The sequence below is a fragment of the Rhinolophus hipposideros genome, assembly GCF_964194185.1.
Source record: "Rhinolophus hipposideros genome assembly, chromosome: 10".
Classification (NCBI taxonomy): domain Eukaryota; kingdom Metazoa; phylum Chordata; class Mammalia; order Chiroptera; family Rhinolophidae; genus Rhinolophus; species Rhinolophus hipposideros.
In genome coordinates, this window is record NC_138056.1 from 13040950 (window position 1) to 13058344 (window position 17395).

At 45.4% G+C, this 17395-nt stretch overlaps 1 protein-coding gene across 50 annotated transcripts in view; it reads right to left on the reverse strand.

Moving 5' to 3' along the window:
* The window catches only part of MADD (MAP kinase activating death domain), a 37507-nt gene that overhangs the window by 1293 nt on the left and 18819 nt on the right, over positions 1–17395 (reverse strand). For 13 of the 50 annotated variants that reach the window (XM_081062025.1, XM_081062001.1, XM_081062011.1 and 10 more), the window contains 14 exons: positions 16991–17091; positions 16315–16398; positions 15824–15982; positions 13664–13772; positions 13331–13393; positions 12981–13101; positions 12770–12875; positions 11497–11607; positions 9462–9569; positions 4857–5021; positions 4547–4619; positions 4303–4409; positions 1998–2067; positions 102–148 (listed from right to left, as the gene is read on the reverse strand). In XM_081062025.1, the coding sequence (XP_080918151.1) occupies positions 102–148; positions 1998–2067; positions 4303–4409; positions 4547–4619; positions 4857–5021; positions 9462–9569; positions 11497–11607; positions 12770–12875; positions 12981–13101; positions 13331–13393; positions 13664–13772; positions 15824–15982; positions 16315–16398; positions 16991–17091 (1424 nt within the window). The remainder of the gene's footprint in view (positions 1–101; positions 149–1997; positions 2068–4302; positions 4410–4546; positions 4620–4856; positions 5022–9461; positions 9570–11496; positions 11608–12769; positions 12876–12980; positions 13102–13330; positions 13394–13663; positions 13773–15823; positions 15983–16314; positions 16399–16990; positions 17092–17395) is intronic. The other 37 variants (XM_081062026.1, XM_081062037.1, XM_081062032.1 and 34 more) reach the window with 5 other exon arrangements.

Below are 17395 nucleotides of genomic sequence, written 5' to 3' on the forward strand. Positions count from 1 at the left end.
CCTCTCAAAGCATTCCTCATTACCCCTCACCCTGTGTTCTCAGAGGGCCCACCCCACTGCTGCCTGGAGATCCCCTGGGAGCCCTGCACAGGCACACTCACCATTGGTGTCTTGTACTTGTGGCTCACCACTTCTTTAATTTCAGGAACTAAAACCGGACGGACAAGAGACAAAACAGAAAGTTCAAAACTAAAAGCAATAGTGCCATGCTCCCCCAGGCGGCAGCGCCCGGCACCAGGGTCCCCTTCCCTTCAGTGGCCTCTCCCAGTGGCTGCAGCAGCTTAGGCTATGACAGCTTCCGTCCAGCCCCTGCAGGATGAGAGGACATTGCCCCGGACACTGCCCGCTGAGGTCTGCAGTGGCTCCTTGCTCGATGGCCGTGACTCTACCCACTTCCTTGAGAGCCCCAACAGGGGAGCAGGTCAGCCTTTCACCAGCCTGGTCATTGCTACTGTCCAGGCCCCTGAGAAGTGCAGTGGGGTATTCCCAGGCTTGGATTGGGAGAAGGGGGTTGTCCAGCCTGTGCCTTACTTTGCTGAGATGCCTGAGAACTCACCCCTGTCACCAGCCCGCAACTCTGGTTCCCTGTACTCCCAGCCTCTACATGGAGGGTTCTGAGGCTGGATGAAGAAGTGGCATGATACTAAACCCACCAGGCTTCTCAGTTTCCTTCCCTGAGTGGCAGGAGAGCCCCAGGCCTGCCTGTGTGAGGGAGAGCGTCAGAGGGCTCTGGAGCAGACACACCGAGCAGAAGAGACAGGCGAGTACAGCACCCGGGAGGGAGGGAGGTGATAGGGAGCATCAGGCAAAATACACACATGTCCACCGCCCAGAATGCAAGACTAAGTAACCCCTGCCCCAGCCATGCAGGGGTTCTGCTTGGCCAGAGGAAGGAGTAAGGCCCCCCCGGGCTCTGCCATCATCGTGGCCCCTGGAGATGGGAGCAGAGGGGCGTGGCATCCCCCTGGGAGCCAGAAAAGGTAGGATGAGAGTTGGTCACACCTCCTTCTGACCCTGGGAGGTAGAATTAGGGGCGCTCAAGGTCAATGGGGATTAACTCATCAAAGGTGGAGCAAGAAGCAAGGGTCCTCTCCTGAGTTGGAAGATTTCCCCAAATATCTCTCTGGCAGAAGAGAGAAGGGAGCACACAGGGAGAAAACTCAGAACCAGTGAGCCAGCGCACGGGTGAAGGCAGGTTGGGGAGGAAGAGGGTGGGCAGAGAAAGGAAGAGACGAACTGGCAATATGAGCAGTTGGTTAGGTTGAAGGGAGCCCGCCCCACCCACTGCAGGGCCCCAGACAGGGACTTGGGGGGAGGCAGCATGAGCCGAGCCGAGCCGAGGTCACTTTACCTGCTGGAGAACGAAGGTTTTCATAGCAGCGATGAGGGGCACAAAAGAATGAAGCACAAACACAGCAGGAACTCAAAGCCCCGGGGTGAGAACCACACCACAGTCCGTGCTTGGCTGGGGAGAGGCTGGCTCCCGGCTTCCAGCTACAACTGCCCCTGCTGCCTGAGCCCCTAGGTCTCTCTGCCCCCTAGAGTGAGTCTGCCTGGACAGTCACATACTCCCCCGCTAGCACAGAGGCGAGGTGAACACCAGAGTGGCACCAGGGTGGCTGGACGGAGCACTGGGCTAGGAAGGTCGCAGCAGGTGACACGAGCACAGCAGAGCTTGGGGCTCAGCCGCCTGCTCTGCCTCAGAACGTTCTGACCACTGGCTGGCCCTAGTTCACTGAGCCTCTTTGGTGCCACCGCCAAACTCTGAGCCCATCTAAGGCCATTTGCTCTCCTGTGACCGACTCCCTAGCTGCCACTGTCTCTAATTTCTCCCCTTCTCTCGTCTCAGGGTTCCCTTTTCTTCCTTATCACTCCTGCCCCTCCAGACCTCTCTGCAGAGGTTCTTCTTCTCTCTGCCCCTAGTCCCTCCTCTGGAGCTCCGAGGTTTGAGTTACTGCCATGTGAGTCCAGACCTAAGAGCAAAATAGTGTAATTACCAAATTCCTCCAGGACAAAGACGCCTCGAACTGTATTGCACTTTTTAATGTGATTCAGCTCTATGAAAACCTGCAAGAGAGGGAGGGAGGGTGGGGTAAGGCCCAGAGGCTCCCCCGTGCCCCCCAAAGCCCACTCTCCCAGCTAGAGCCCCACCCAGACACAGAGAAACTATTTCCCAAGGGAGGACAGAAGAATACACACACACACACACACACACAACTCAAAGCGCTAAGAAGCGAAGATAGCAGAAAGGGCATGTACCTTCCGCTCCTGGCCGGAGGAGAAAGCATGGGAGAGAAACGAAGGTGTTAGTTTTAATGGTCAAACCCAACCCAAAGGCCCCTCTGCCGGCCTGGGCTGCCCGACTGTACCCTGAGTCCAGGGCCGTGTTCGTAGGACACTGTGCCCCAGGGCCCCCCCACGCAGCCCCTCGGCTCTCGACCCTTCCATGCATCGTCCTCCGGCGCAGAGGGCTGGCACGGGCGCAAAGCTCCCCTCAGACTGTGCTTGGGGTGGAGGACTTGCTACCTTCCTGGGAACAGGATCCAGGCGTCCCAGGAAGCATGAGGTGATGCTAATGACAGCTGCCACTTACGGGCACCAACTAGGAGCTCTACAAACACGGCCTGCAATCCTTACGGCTACGTGGCACAGTACAGACTACTCCCCGCTCTTTATGGATGAGGACCCTGGCGATCAGTAAGTTTATTTGCCCACGAATAACAAAGCTGGGCTCTGAATCCATCCTGACTCCACAGAAACGCTTTCTCCATTTATTACCCCAACTGCGTAAGTCCATCGGAAGGAAGGTCTCAGGCTTCCTGAACTCCAACTGACTGTTACGTGGTAGGAGGTGGACCCCACGGCCCTTATTTCGTTGTCAGTAGGGTCCGATTTCCCCTCCACGGGATCTAACTTCTGGGGCTAAGCCTTAAGCTCCCTGCCAACTTGAACAAGCTTTATAATAGATGTTAGGCAGTCCAGAGGGGCTGCAGTGCGGCGGGACCCGGAAGAGGGCGGCTGGGTGTGAACAAGAGCTCTTCTTCAGAAGGTGAGCCGTCAGGTGAGGCCACAGCACGAAAACGCAGTCAGAAGCCTGCTCCCCAAGAGGTGCCAGCACCTTCGTGGTCCAGAAAAGTACTGAAGTAAACCCCTTCTTTAGGCTGACCATATCAGTATTACTACGAGTAAATATACTATTGCAAATATACTACATACTATTGTAATAGTAAATATACTATTGTAAATATACACTTCCAAGAAGCCTGGGCAGCTATTTCCCATCACACCAAAGCTGCAGAACTAGACTCCTGAAGGAGAACTGAAGTGTCAAGTGAGGGAGAAAGCTACAGAGTCCAGATGGTCACCTCCCCGAGGATCATGTGATGCCTGGCCAGGGCTGTGGTGCTGCACACATTCGGCTCTGGCTCAGAGCCTCAAGGAGAAGAACCAGGACATCAGGGAAGGGGTGGGGAAGGCACTTATGGGAAGAGTCAGAACTGGGAACGGACCTGGGATGATGCGCTGGCCTCAGAAATGAATTAGCTTAAGGAATGTCCACTGAGAGAAAAAGTATCACTGTGTTAAAAGACCAAGAGAAAAAAAAAGTCAGCTCCTATGGTGGAATCACAATGAGGGAAAGATGTATCCTGAAGTGTTCCCCAGGCAAAAGAAGGGGAGTGGGGCCTGTGGAGCAGGGACAGAGTGGGGACACTCAGAGGAAGGAAAAGAATAGGAAGAAGAATCAGCAGGAGAAAAAGGCAAACACACACATCCAGACAAGACAGATACAAGCCTCTCTCTCTCTCTCTCTCTCTCTCTCTCTCTCTCTCTCTCTCTCTCTCTCTCTCTCACACACACACACACACACACACACACACACACACACGCAAACTTCAAGTACATCAGACACACACGAGCGAAGAGATCAGCTGGTCTAGACTCTCAAAGCAAAACCACCAAGCAAAAGCAAACCCTGGGAACAGGAAATGCAGACACTGCAAAGAAGGGCCAAGTGAGACGCTCCCACTCACACTGTGCTGAGTCTAACGGATGGAGGCAGCCCAGCTGCCGAGGCCCCCTCTCTCCCAGTCCCCCACGTGAGCTCCCTGCTGCACCTTCAAGGTGGCTGTCAATGTCACTGTGCCCTCCTCTCTGATTTCTCTCGGGTCCAGCTGCCCCAATTCTCCCACTAGCCTCAGAGGCCCTCATGCTCACTGGGAAAGCACTGGGGTCCTGGACACTGATCCTTATTGCAGATGGAACAACAGGGCTAGGAAGCCTTGTGCTGCCACTTGCACTTACCTGGTTGTGCATGAACTTGAGATTGATCCCTTCTAGGGTGACCTGCAGCAAGCCACCCTCACCAGTCTTCATGTCCTGCACAGGGAACTCGCCACCTAGTTCAGGTCCTGTGGTGAGGGAGGAGGTTATCAGCTAACTGGGAGGTGGGATCCCACAGCCTGACTTCATGCCAGGCCTCTGACACGCGTAAGGACTGATGAAAATAAACGGAAGGCACTCGCTCAGGGAGTTGTTCTCTTCTCACCAGGTTTGATGCTTTGCTGGCGGGCGGCAGCACGCTCCATGCTGTCCTTCACACAGTAGTACAGCTCCCGACACTGCACACACACGGGGGAGAGGGCTGCCTGTCATACCAGCCTTCCAGAGATCCCGGCCCTCTGCTCCATGATGGCTGCTGAAGGCCTAGGCTGATGCCAGGACCCCAGAGACAGTTTTACGCAGCAGCCAGAGGCAAAAGTGGGGCTCCACACACAGGTTTTGGAATTTTAACTGCTCTACCAGAAACTCACCACTTTGGCCTCCACGCCCAGCCCCAGCCCAGAGTTCCTGGGTACCTTCTTGGTGTAGAATTTGTTGAGCTGGGTCTCAGAGCCGTTTCGACGCCACAAGCACAAGACCTTGGTCTTGGGACAGTAGGTCATGTTGATGAGCTTCTCGTACCACCAGCGCTCGTATACCGTCCCGATGTTACTGCGCAACACCACGCAGTCGTCACACACCTGCGGAAGTGCACAGGCCAGGTCAGTGGGCCTGTCTCGTCGAGTTTCTAGCATCCCAGGCCACACTGCACGGTGGGACAGCTGGTCTGACTTATGCTCACAGTCGCCCTCAGGTGGACACAAACACTAAACGGCCGGACATACTGTCCCCGAGAAGGCTTATTGAAAGAAAAAGAGTCATCGAAAGGAGCCTGTGAGAAGGAAGAGGCTCACTTCTCACTTCAGTCAATGTGTGTTACCTCTTACATGTTCTGGACTTAAAAGTACTCGGAGGACAGCTCCTGCCTCCATCCTGCAACCGAGGGAGTCATCTCTGTGACGGGCACAAAGGCAGGGGATCATGGCAGGCTTAACCAAGGAAGAAAAAGGGAACCAACACATCCTCACCCTGGCTTGGCCCGAGTTCCGCATAAATCCTTTAAAAAATGAATCACACAAGTGACGCATGGACATTGCTTATTGCGAAACCATTATACAATACAGGATATAAATTAAAAGGCCAAGTCCTCCTTCACCTCCTTTCTTGTTCAACACTCCCCCTCAGGTGAAGGGATGCGTTCCATGCCTCCAGTTACTATGGGAGACACTCCAGGAGGGCGAGGAGCACAGGGCTGAGGTCACACTGCCTGGGGTTAGATCCTTGCTGTTCCCTTCCTTGAGCAAATCCACCTGCACTGACAGCTCCTCACGCACAAGATGAGGAGAGTAACAGCAGTGACTTCATGGAGTTACTGTGAAGATTAAAGAAGTCAATAAACTTCTTAGAACAAAGCCAGGCACACAGAAAGTACCCTAGCGTTAGCTGCTGTAACAACAGAATTACGCTATAAGAAATGTAATTATTGTGACCACATGGATGGTTCTCAAATCTTTCTCCATACAAGACCTATTCCTGACCTCCCTCTATCTGGTTGTCTCACAGTCGGCCCCTCAAACTCACTGTGTATAAATCTCAACTCAACATCGCCTCCTGGGCAGATCTTCCTTCCAAGTCCCTAACTGAGTAAATGGCATGACCACCCAACCAGCTGCCGAAGCCAGAAATGAGTCACGCAAGGCTCCTTCCTTTCCCTCTACACACCATGGAGTCCCATCCAGTCCACCTCAAATATCCCTGGAACACTTCTGCCCTCCCCCACTCCAGCCATTAACTCCTACTCTTCAGGTCTAAGCTCAGCGGTCACTTCTGAGGGGTCCTCCACGACTCCTAGACCCTCTGCTATATAATTCCCGTAACACCTGCCCTGAACATCTTCTCTCATAATGCTCATCATACTTTATGACACTGTTTAATTATCTGACTTCCCCAATGGTATGTCAACCCTGTAAGGGCAACAGAAACCACGTTTCTCTTATTCACCGCTGTAACCCCAAACCCAGCAATGCCTACTACATAATATGTGCCCCATAAATATGAGGGGAATGAATAAGGAATACACAAGACTACCAAGTTTACTCGACTACCTAAGAGTTTACTGGGGTTCTAAAAGCGTTATGAAAAAAAGGGCCAAAGTGGCTAAGAATTAGAAACTTGGGTTCTAGCCCCGGTCTAACTCTGGTTTTTTTCTCCATGTGGAAAATGGAGAATACTATCCCATTCTGCATCATCTTTTAAAGAATATCATGTAAAGGAGAAGAGCAGGTATTTAGGAGAACACATGATTTCCAGCCTAGAGAGATGATGGTAATAATATGTCATGCGTATGCTACTGGTGCAGGTGTAAACTGGTACAACCTTTGCGATAGCAATATGGCAGGATCTATCAAATGTATGTAAATATATATATTTACATATGTATGTAAATATATAATTATAAATGTATGTAAGCTTGATTCAGAAATTTCACACTAAGAATCTATCCTAGAGAAATTTCACATGTAAATGTGAAAAGATGTATGTTTAAGGACATTAAATTAAGCAATGCTTTAAAAAAAAGGTGGGAAGGATTAGTCAAATAAATTATGGTACATCTATATAACATCTAATGGAAAGATGTCTGCGATACATTAAGTGAAAAAACAAAAAACAAATTATATAACGATATTTGTAATTTGATACCACTTTTATAAACACTAAAACAAAATTCCATGTAAGTAAGCTCTATTTATACAAATATGCATTTTTTAAAATCTGCAAGGCTTCACACCAAACTCCTTAACAAGTGGTTATTTCTGAGACATGGCATTGGAAGTAAAGGGAAACACTGACTTTTTACTTTATTTACTTCTATATGGTTTGAAACTTTTTTTTTTAAAGTGCGTTTTTCCAGGACCCATCAGTTCCAAATCAAGTAGTCGTTTCAATCTAGTTGTGGAGGACGCAGCCCACAGTGGTCCATGTGGGGGTCGAACCGGCAACCCTGGTATCACGAGTACTGCGCTCTAACTAACTGAGCTAACCAGCCGGCTCCTGGTTTGAAACTTTTAAAGCACATACTGTTTCACTTTTGCACTGAGGCAAAGCAAATTGGGTAAAGGGAGTCAAATATATGGTAACTGAAGGAAACTACACTGGGTATAAGGACACAATAGCGTACACAGACATCGAATTATATTGTACACCTGAAATTTATAGAATGTCATTAATCAATGTGACCTCATTTAAGTTTTTAAAAAGGGCAATAAAGGTGATTTTATAAAGTCTTTGCAAATTGCTATCCAACTGATCATGCAGCCAGCAGGCAGTGCTGAGAAAGGCGAAGTCAACCTCCCAGCAGCCAGGGGATGATGACAGAGTGAGTGAGGTACCCTCATTTGGCATGGCAGCACTTCAAGGCAGAGGCATCTGTGAGGTGACGGCCCCATCCCATACTTCAGGGTCTGTATAAGGCTCCCCGGTACAGTGGTGACAGTGAGTCCTATACTTCAGGGAACCTTCTGGAGAGATTGATTTTTTAAAAGGAAAAGGAAAGGGTGAGGATCGCCTGCCACCGCTACTGCGGTGCAGGTGTCCTAAGTTAACACGCAGCTCTCAGAGATACCTGGCTAAACCCTAACGCTTCAGAGTGACGTGAAAACGACTCCCTTCTCGGCTACAACAACTTGTGCATTTCTGCTTCCTGGCAGAATCCCTGGCCCGTGTTCCATAAACCACCTGTTTAAAAAGCTGTGAATGTGAAAATCAAATTCAACTATGCCAAAAGGAAACAGAATACGTGTAAAACATTATTTAGTTTCACTATTGTATATAGAAGGTGTACTTGGTCCCTACAGTTACTTAGAAGAGATCCATTTTGGAATTAAAAACACAGAAATAAAGAAAAATGGTCAATTTCCTTTATAATCTTGGAGTAAGAAGAGTTTTTCTAAATGTGACTCAAGATCCAGAAGCAATAAAAGAAACGATTAATTCAACTACATAAAAGTAAAAAAAAATTCTGCATGGCAAAAAATATCATAAGCAAAATCAGAAGACTACTTAGGAACTTTACAGTGGACAGGTCAGGCTGCCCACGTCTGAACCTACAGATCACTAGGAGAGTCAACCATATGAGGCAACGGCAAACACACAGTACCACTTATGAAGTATTATCGCTAAAATACTGAACCGGAAACTCATCAAACCTCTACATTGAACTACTCCTTTATAAGAAACACAAGTGATAGAGCAACAGGTTAATATGAAGGAGACGCAATCAGCAAAAAATCTAGAATGTCAACTACTCCATAAATCTCTTCAACAAACTTACTGGCAAAGTGGAAGGGGGACTATTATGTTAAGAGATACTTCCGCGTCATATTAACTCAAATTATAAATGCATATTTGTATTTTCCCTTTGACCCAGCAATCCCACTTCTGGGAATCCTTAGATAAACCTGCACATGTATAAAATGAAGCAGGCTCAGCATCATCCACAGTAGGACAATTAGCAACATCACACATTTGGAAGAAAAACAAGGGCACGTACATGTTAAATAAACTATGGTACAGTAACATAGCAGAATACTGCGCAGCTATAAAAAAAAGAAAAGAGAAAGCTTTTTGTGTACTGATGCAGATCTCCAGGATATGTTTAATGAAAAAAGCAAGGTACAGATAAGTGGATGTGATGTGCTAAGAAAGAACAAAAATAAGAATTTATGTTCGTATTTTATTGTGTTTGCATAAGAAGCTGGAAGATACAAAGGAAACCAATAAAAGTGGTTACTTAGAAGAGGAAGGGGTGAGGAGGTTATGGGGATACGAATGAGAGCAATACTTCCCAATGTGTATCATTTTATGTTGTTCTGACTTATGGACAATGTGACTATGTAATCTATTATATAAAAGAAATGAGGAGGAATCATTACTATACCAATTTACTTGCAAGGGGCCTGACAATTCAATCATAAATGAATCATGAAGATGAGCTAAACAGGAAAATACTCTGGCATCAGTTCTGGGAGTTCCTTATGACTCTCAAATATTCTTGGAGGCCCCTAGCATGAACCAGCACCTACCTCCATAAAAAAGATATCTCCATTTGTGTCTGTCCCCGCATGTACCACAAATGTCTGCTTCTTCATGTGCCGGCTGCCACTGGACCGAATAGAAAGATCACGTCCATTCTGAGGAAAGAGAGCTCTTTTAGGGACATCCATACATCCCTCCCACAAAGTGCTCTGAGCCAATTATCGCCATTCAGCAATTAACTTATATCAGCTTTCTTAGCACAGTGCTATCTGCTGGCCACTGACCACCAGGGGAAGTGTTCTCAAACTTTCTGGTCTTGGGACTCCTATTCTTCTTAAAAATCACTGAAGACCCCCAAAAGCTTATGTTTATATATGTTGTATTTGTAGGTATTTACCATACTAAAAATCAAAACAAAATTTTTAGATGTTTATTAATTCATTTAAAACTAATTAACAATTCCTTAATAATAAATTCATAACGTGATAATATAAATAACATTTTTTATAAAATAACAATATTTCCCCAATACCCCCAAAAATGAGAAGAGTGGCACTGTTTTACATTTTTGCAAATCTCTTTAATGTTTGTCTTAATAAAAAAGCTGATTTTCAAATCTGCTTCTGCATTCAATCTGCTGTGATATATTGCTTTGGTTAAGATAATAGGTTGGTGCAAAAGTAATTGTAGTTTTTGCAATTTTTAACATTTTAAACAGTAACTCCTTTTTTAAAAAAACACACACAATTATTTATTTCAAGTGTGTTTTTCCAGGACCCATCAGCTCCAAGTTAAGTAGTTGTCTCAATCTAGTTGTGGAGGGTGAAGCTCACAGTGGCCCTTGTGGGGCTCAAACCGGCAACTTTGTTAAAGAGCATGGTTCTCTAACCAACTGAGATATCCAGCCGCCCTAAACCATAAATACTTTTGCATCAACCGAATATATAGAGGAAATCTGGCCTCAAAGATGTATATCTATAAACAAGAAGAGTGTTTTAATAGCCTTTCCAGATAAATATGCACCTTCTTCTTTGATACTATACCAAAACTCGAGAAGTTTCTTAATGTTAGTTGCAATGTGGGATCTGAAAACACATTTTGTACTTTGTTACATTCAAATCCATTCGTCTACCTTACATTTTGAGTGATCTTTTACCCACACTTGAATTTACGATATCACACATTAGTCATTTGGAAAATACTGGTTCACCAAGTTCAGCAGCATTTCCAAATGTTGACACACATTTATTATACAATATCAAAAAAATCACATTTATTAATACCATCATCAATCTCATTAGAAAAATCTTTAACTGTCAGGAAGTTTCAAGCTCAAAAATCTGCCAAATACCCAGCTCTGAGTAACCATAACTTGCTAATCATTCTTCCAAGTAAAAACAATGTCCCATGAACAATGCTGTCAGTTCACCTTGCAACCATCACAACGGCTTGTCCTCAAAACAATCATCGTATTTTGGTTGCAACAGACATGCTTTATCTATATTTCTCATTTTCTCACAGACAATTAAAAAGATGTATAATCAAGGACCAGGTTTAATAATATTAATGATTTTAACTGCTTCATCAAGGACATTCATAAGTGAAACTGAGGGTTTTTTTTTTGTCTTTTTAAGCTGAGAGCTCGTGGAGGTGAGGACCACAGTGGCCACTAGCATGGTTTCGTGCCACTGTCTTTACTGTGTTGAGGTGCCAGTTGTTTTACCCACTATTGCTTTTGGCACAATTAGGGTAAACGTCAACCAGTGAAAATGGCAAATAGTATTAATCTTAGTAGTATTAGGAAGATAGTTTTCACCTTGTGGATCCTCAGGGATCCACAGACCACATGTTGAAATGGCTGCATTAGGACAGTGTTAGTACAGAGAATCCTATCACAGAACAGAAGGGCTAAAGCCTCATCAAGAGTAATAGCCCTATTTTCAGAACTGGGGATTCTGAAAATGTACCAGCCAAGAAACGACCCGTGGGAAGCCTCTGCATTAGGCCTCAAGGCCCAAGCCTGGGAGGCTGACAAGTGCAGTAGAGGGGAGCCTAAGGGATGGCCCAGAGATACTTGCTTACCAGGTCTGTCAGCTGATCAAGCACTTCATTGATTTGCTGGCTGTACACAAGCCCAATATGGGACTTTCCCATCAGGCGTCTCACTTTCTTCCGAATGTCATTCTTATTTACCTGGAAAGCCAAAATAGGATCTTAATAAGGGATCTGCTCACCTTGCAACTGAGGTGGAGGAAATGTCCCAGTAAGTTTCCTACTATCTGAGAGAAGTGGAATTCTAAAAGACAGTATCACTGAGTATAGGAGAAAACATTCAACTGTGTGTTCTGCTAACAGGCTGGGAAGGAAAACCAGGTTCTGTCTCTAGGTAGCTTCCGCAGAAAAGTGGCTCTTAGAGCAGTTCTGGTTTAGGTGACTGGGGCTTAAAGGGACATTTCCTCCCTACCCCCAACCAATTCCATAACATTCACCCTTAAAGGGGCCCTGAAAACCTCTGGGGGTCCTCAGAGTGTAACTGAGAGACACTAACTTAGAGAAGCAACTCTGTGGACTCAGCTGCAGCCAACACGCCTTCCAAAGGTTAAAGGTCAACACCCTTTCCCAACCAGTGGTAGTTGTTACCCCTGGAGCTCAAGAGAGTAGAGTGAGCCTTAGAGCAGAAAATGAAACATACCGAGAGGGCCTTCTCTGAATTTCATCAACGAATCCCTTCACATTTAGAGAGGCTGGGAGAATAGGAGGAGGAGAAACCCAGGGGCTCATTGTCAAAACAACTCTCTTCTACCCACCCAGTCCATTTCAGAGCAGGACTCTTCTATTTGGTAACATACTTTTTTCCCAGTGCTATGAAAACCAAGTACAACCAAGTCACTAGAACCTACCATTATTTTTTTAATGGGTAGCTCTTTTTACATCCACGGAAAATTCTATATGATAAAGGGGTAGTGGTAAAAAGTGAATTCTGAGCATCCTTTCTAAGGCTTTAGAACCTGCTACTTAAAAAAATATATATTTTTTCAATTTATTGTATTCTGTGGGGAGCTTTACTGGCATGCTAAAACTACTTAGCAACGGAAGCCCATTTAAAATTCAAAGAAACAAATGGTATGGAATCATTAATCACCTTGACAACATTTCTTAACGCAATAGCCTGTCAAGCTTCAGATAAATGGCTCATGTGTGAGCTGCAGAGAGGCCTAGACTTTCAATCAGAAAGAGAGCTCTCCCTCGTAAGATGCTCTGACAGCTTCCCAACTGCCCCAGAATTTAGGTGCCAGGAACAAGCCTTGCCCTTCCAGCATCAGCAGCAGCTAGGCATAAGCAAAATCGACATTACCTTCACCAGGAGCATGTAGGAGATGAGATTGTGCAACAGCGTGGCCAACAAGCGATCTTCATCATCCTCTAGGCGCTTCCGGTCATGTTCTCCCAAAGACAGGTACCTAAGCAGGAGAACAGGGACAAGTCAGCCCGCAGATGGGAGACCACAGAGCTAACTGGGAAAAGGCTGAATGTGCCTCTTCCCAACGGCTTCCTAAGCCTCATACCTGTCTATCATTTCCTGGGGACCCTGGTCCATACCCATCCCTTCTCTCTCCAACATCACAGCATCTAAGAATGCATCTTCCCAGAACTGCATTTGGTCCCATAAGGTAGAACGTTCTTTGCCTGTATAGAACAGAGTTTTTAAGGGGCGTATATAACATATAAAGAATATAGCTGCCAAACCAAAATAAACTCCAGATAAAAGGAAGTCATTACAAATTCCAAGACAAAGGAAACTCGAGCCTCAACACCCCAGATCTAAGATCCTGCCACCAGCCCCGCTGCCTCCAAGTGAGGCCCCGTCCCTCCCAAGGAGGAAGGATGAACACAGCACACAAAGAAAGGTGGTTACTCATAGAAAAGGTCTCCATAGCAGCATCCTCTAACTGGTCCCACATCGATCCTTTGTCCCTTCCTGCCAATTTGCGAGCAGGAAGGACCATGGTAGCAAGAAAGGAAAGAAAGGAAGACAGACAGACAGAAGCTGTTGATTAATACCAAAATCCAGTCTCTCCTAGTTTTCACCCACTGCTTTTTCTAGACCCAATAAGTTGTCTGCTTTAGATATCAACGTGTCCTGTAACATCAGCACTGAGCTCAGCAAAAAGCCAAGAGCTGCTTGTTCACTGCTACCCTCTTTCATGGCTGAGTCCAGTCCAAGAGACCTTCCAGGTCTGTTTCTCACCTACGAGTCCCTCGTAGAGATAAACTCGCTGGCTTACATCTTCGGAAGAGCGTACTGGGCTGCCCACCGGCTTCTCCTTTACGCTCGGCTTCAAGCTGTGGGCTTTACCCTACGAGAAGAGGTGATAGACAGGTGAGCCACCCAAGGTACCAATGAATAGGGACAAAGTAAACCAAGCAGCTCACTAAGAGACTCACATACCAATCGTCATCACCAGCAACATGTACTCCAGCAGCCCTGCTTTTGCTACTTTGCTGGTCTCAAAGATTTGACCAGAAGTCAACCTGATAATCCTGCTTTGTTACTGCCTCCTAAAACATGCAATCAAGTTTTCATTTAGACTTATTTTTACTTTTGGTTTCCACAAGACTTTCTGCTCTTAAAAAAAAAAAAAAAAGGTAAATTCTTTGTAGCAGGATAATGTAGTAGAAAGAATACTGGGTTTGAAGTCAGACTGACTGAGGTTCACAGCCCTGCCCCTTACTAGCTATGTGACCTTAGGCATGAAACTTAGTTTCTCTGAGTCTCATTTTCCACCTGAAAAAAGGAAGGTTATAATGACTACCACGGCTAACTATTATAGGAATTAAATTAGAAAATACATATAAAGCACTTAATAGTGCCTGGCACATGGTTGGTATTTTATAAATGTTAATTTTCTCTTTCCTACCATCTCTTAGAAATATCTGCCCCTTAGAAATATCAGTAACTTATCTGCCACTTTTGCAGTATTAGACTTTCTATTCATTCAAAAAAGATTTTCAACTGGGTAAGAGGTAAGTTTCATGCCCATTTCACAAAACACACAACAGCATAAGCAGAGAAGCAACTCATCAAAGGTAATTAGGCGATACTTAATTAGTGTGACTAAATGCAAGTCTCCTGGTGCACAGCCCAATTCTTTGTTCAGTGGACCATACGGACTAAATATATTTCCTGCTAAAACAGCCTTTTTTGAGCCCAGAAATTTAGGCAACTGCTCTCAGCAACTAAACTGTACAAAGAGCCCTTGCCCACCAGCACAGGACAAGTAAGAACTTGTCCCAGGAAGATGCCAGGAAAGACAGCACATGGCTTAGTGGCTTCTTACAAGACTGCTACTCCATCACGTCTAGCTTCACCTCCAGGATAGAAGCACACTAGCAAGATTTAAAACACTCTTATTAAAAAGGTCTGTTTAGACTCGGGGAGAGTTAAGGTCCATTAACTTGAACAGCTCTGCTGGCTCTGGCTTCTATTTCCTACGTTCACTCTGGGATGTCCCCTGCTCTATTAGAAACACATATTCAGGAGACCCTGGGGGGGGTCGGAAAATAATCGTGTGAAATAATTGGTTTCATTTAAATTTCATCTTCTATTCTCCGCTCAAACCAAAGATAAGGACCCGTGAGCTCCTGTAGAGAATATCCATTCTCAGCTCTGTCTAATAGAGTGGCAAGTGTATCATGGTGCTTAACACTCCTGCCCAAGGTGGCATGTATATACTGAAGAGCAGCATGTCTAAAAGAATTCATTTAATTTCAACAGATCACTGACTTATCGTGTGACCTGGGACGAGTTCTTCTCTTTCTCAGGCTTTGTTCCCCTCACCTGTCAGAAGAGACTAGTCATAGAAACATACTGAATCGCAAACTTCTTGAGAGTGGAAATCATACCTTATTTATTCCTGTTTGTTTAGTACAGAATCTCGCATTCAGTAAATCACTTAATAGATATTTACTAATGAATGAAAACTTCAAATAACTGTTAGGGATATGCTAAAATGAAATGCTATTTTAAGGTGCTTACAAACAGAGCAATAACCAGAATACACTAGGCTAGCCCATGGAAATGGCCTGGTACTAAATGAGAGCTATAACTGTCCCCATATTGCCATAAAGGTATCACTTTGTCCACCTTAAACACAGGGGTTATTGCCACATAGAATTCAAGGCCCTTATCTGACTGGGTGGGAGCCTAACTCATCAAAGATTCAGGAGAGAGTCCTAAAAGCCCCAGATCACGGAGTCAAGTGACTCTCAAAAAGCCTTAAGAAACATTGCCAAATATATGAGGATATCCATTGCTTGCTTACTCTTTTCCTTCTAATTGCCCCCTAACTTTTCATTCTTTTTTACCCCATAAAGAAACGCTCTCCTTTTGTTAGTAAGTAAAGCTTACAAAGATGGCGCTGGTGGCAGAGTTGGTCTCAATTTCACTATCAGACAAAGTACCCCGAGAGCTTGTCAAGTGGGTGCTTCCCTCGCCACCTGGTCCATCACCTGCGTTGCTGCTCAAGTCACTGTCTGCTCCAAGGGTCTCTCCAGAACTATTACTCACCTGGGAAGGAAAAAAGGTAGTAAGGGATATTCCCCAGGAAAGGGTCCCAGAAATGCCAAGCTGTTAGAGCTCTCTGCTGCCATTAAAAAAAGTCAAATTTCAAAGGTGTGCCAGATAGCCCCTGGAAGTACCTTCTATACACGATGAGGAGAAGCCCTGGGTGAAATCTCAGGGTCTGATCCCATGTACAAAAACCTATGACAGGTAAACATCTCCACCATGAGAACCAAGGTGACCTGAGACTAAGCACAGCCACCAAAGGAGGAAGTAGCCCTTTTCCAAAGGGGCACCCACACCCCACCCACCAAGATGCCAGTGTGGTGTTCCCCTACCACGGTGCTAACTTCAGAATCCTGACTTGAACTTCGGATCATAACAGGTGGACCCCCAACAGTGACGGAGTCCGGATCGGTCCTCTGAAACAAGATGCAGGGACTTAGACATCAGGGGCGGGACCCCAGCTCCTCTCAGGTTCCCTAAGAAACACTGTATCTTCTTCCTTCTTCCCATCCCCATCTTCTATACTCATCTCTAGATAGGTCATGAAAAATTCATTTTATTCCTGAATATAAAACATATATGACTTACATAGTGAGAAAAACAATAAACACTAAAGAAATACTTGCTAACTATAGAAAATACACGACAGAAAAAAGAAAAATAAGCCATAAACTGACCACCTACATTAATCACTGTTAAGTCTTTAGTACATTTATTTCCTTTCAGTTTTTTCTATACATATTATAAAATGTATATAAAATGTTGGAATCATACTGTATATAGCTCTGTCAACATTTTCCCATGTCACTAAGCTTTTTAAAATATAGTTAATGGATACTAATATTGTGCTACATGGATATATTATACTTATTTCATTATTCCCGTAATAGGGGATATTTATGTTGTTTCAAGGTTTCTTGTTTTGTTCTGTTTTTTAACTTAAAAAAATAATAATATTCTGAGATAGTACATTTAATGCTCGCAATTCTCAACAAGGTTGTCACAAACCTGGGAACCAGACGTCAAGCTCACACCACTATCTGCGCTGATCTGGGACTTTTTCTCCTCTGTCTCACCAAGGTCGAAGACAGGTTTGATTACTTCAGGCCCTGAGTAGGGGAAGACGTGTGTTACCCAGCACACAAAGGCGAGGGGCAGGCTGGTGAAGGGAGTGGGAGAGCGGCACAGCCTGGTCCCAGATCTTTCAGCAAGTCCCAGTCACCTTTCCAGGGACCGCCCCGCACCCTTGGCCCCACAGGAAGAAGTAGTCCCCAGATGCCTTAACAACCAAGTAGGAAAACTTAGACGTGGTCTCGAGGGATTGTACAGTCATCTTATCAAACTGAAAAAATTCTGAGCACATTATCCTAAAACAAAAAAGCTCCACAAATGCCTAAACCACATTACACTGCA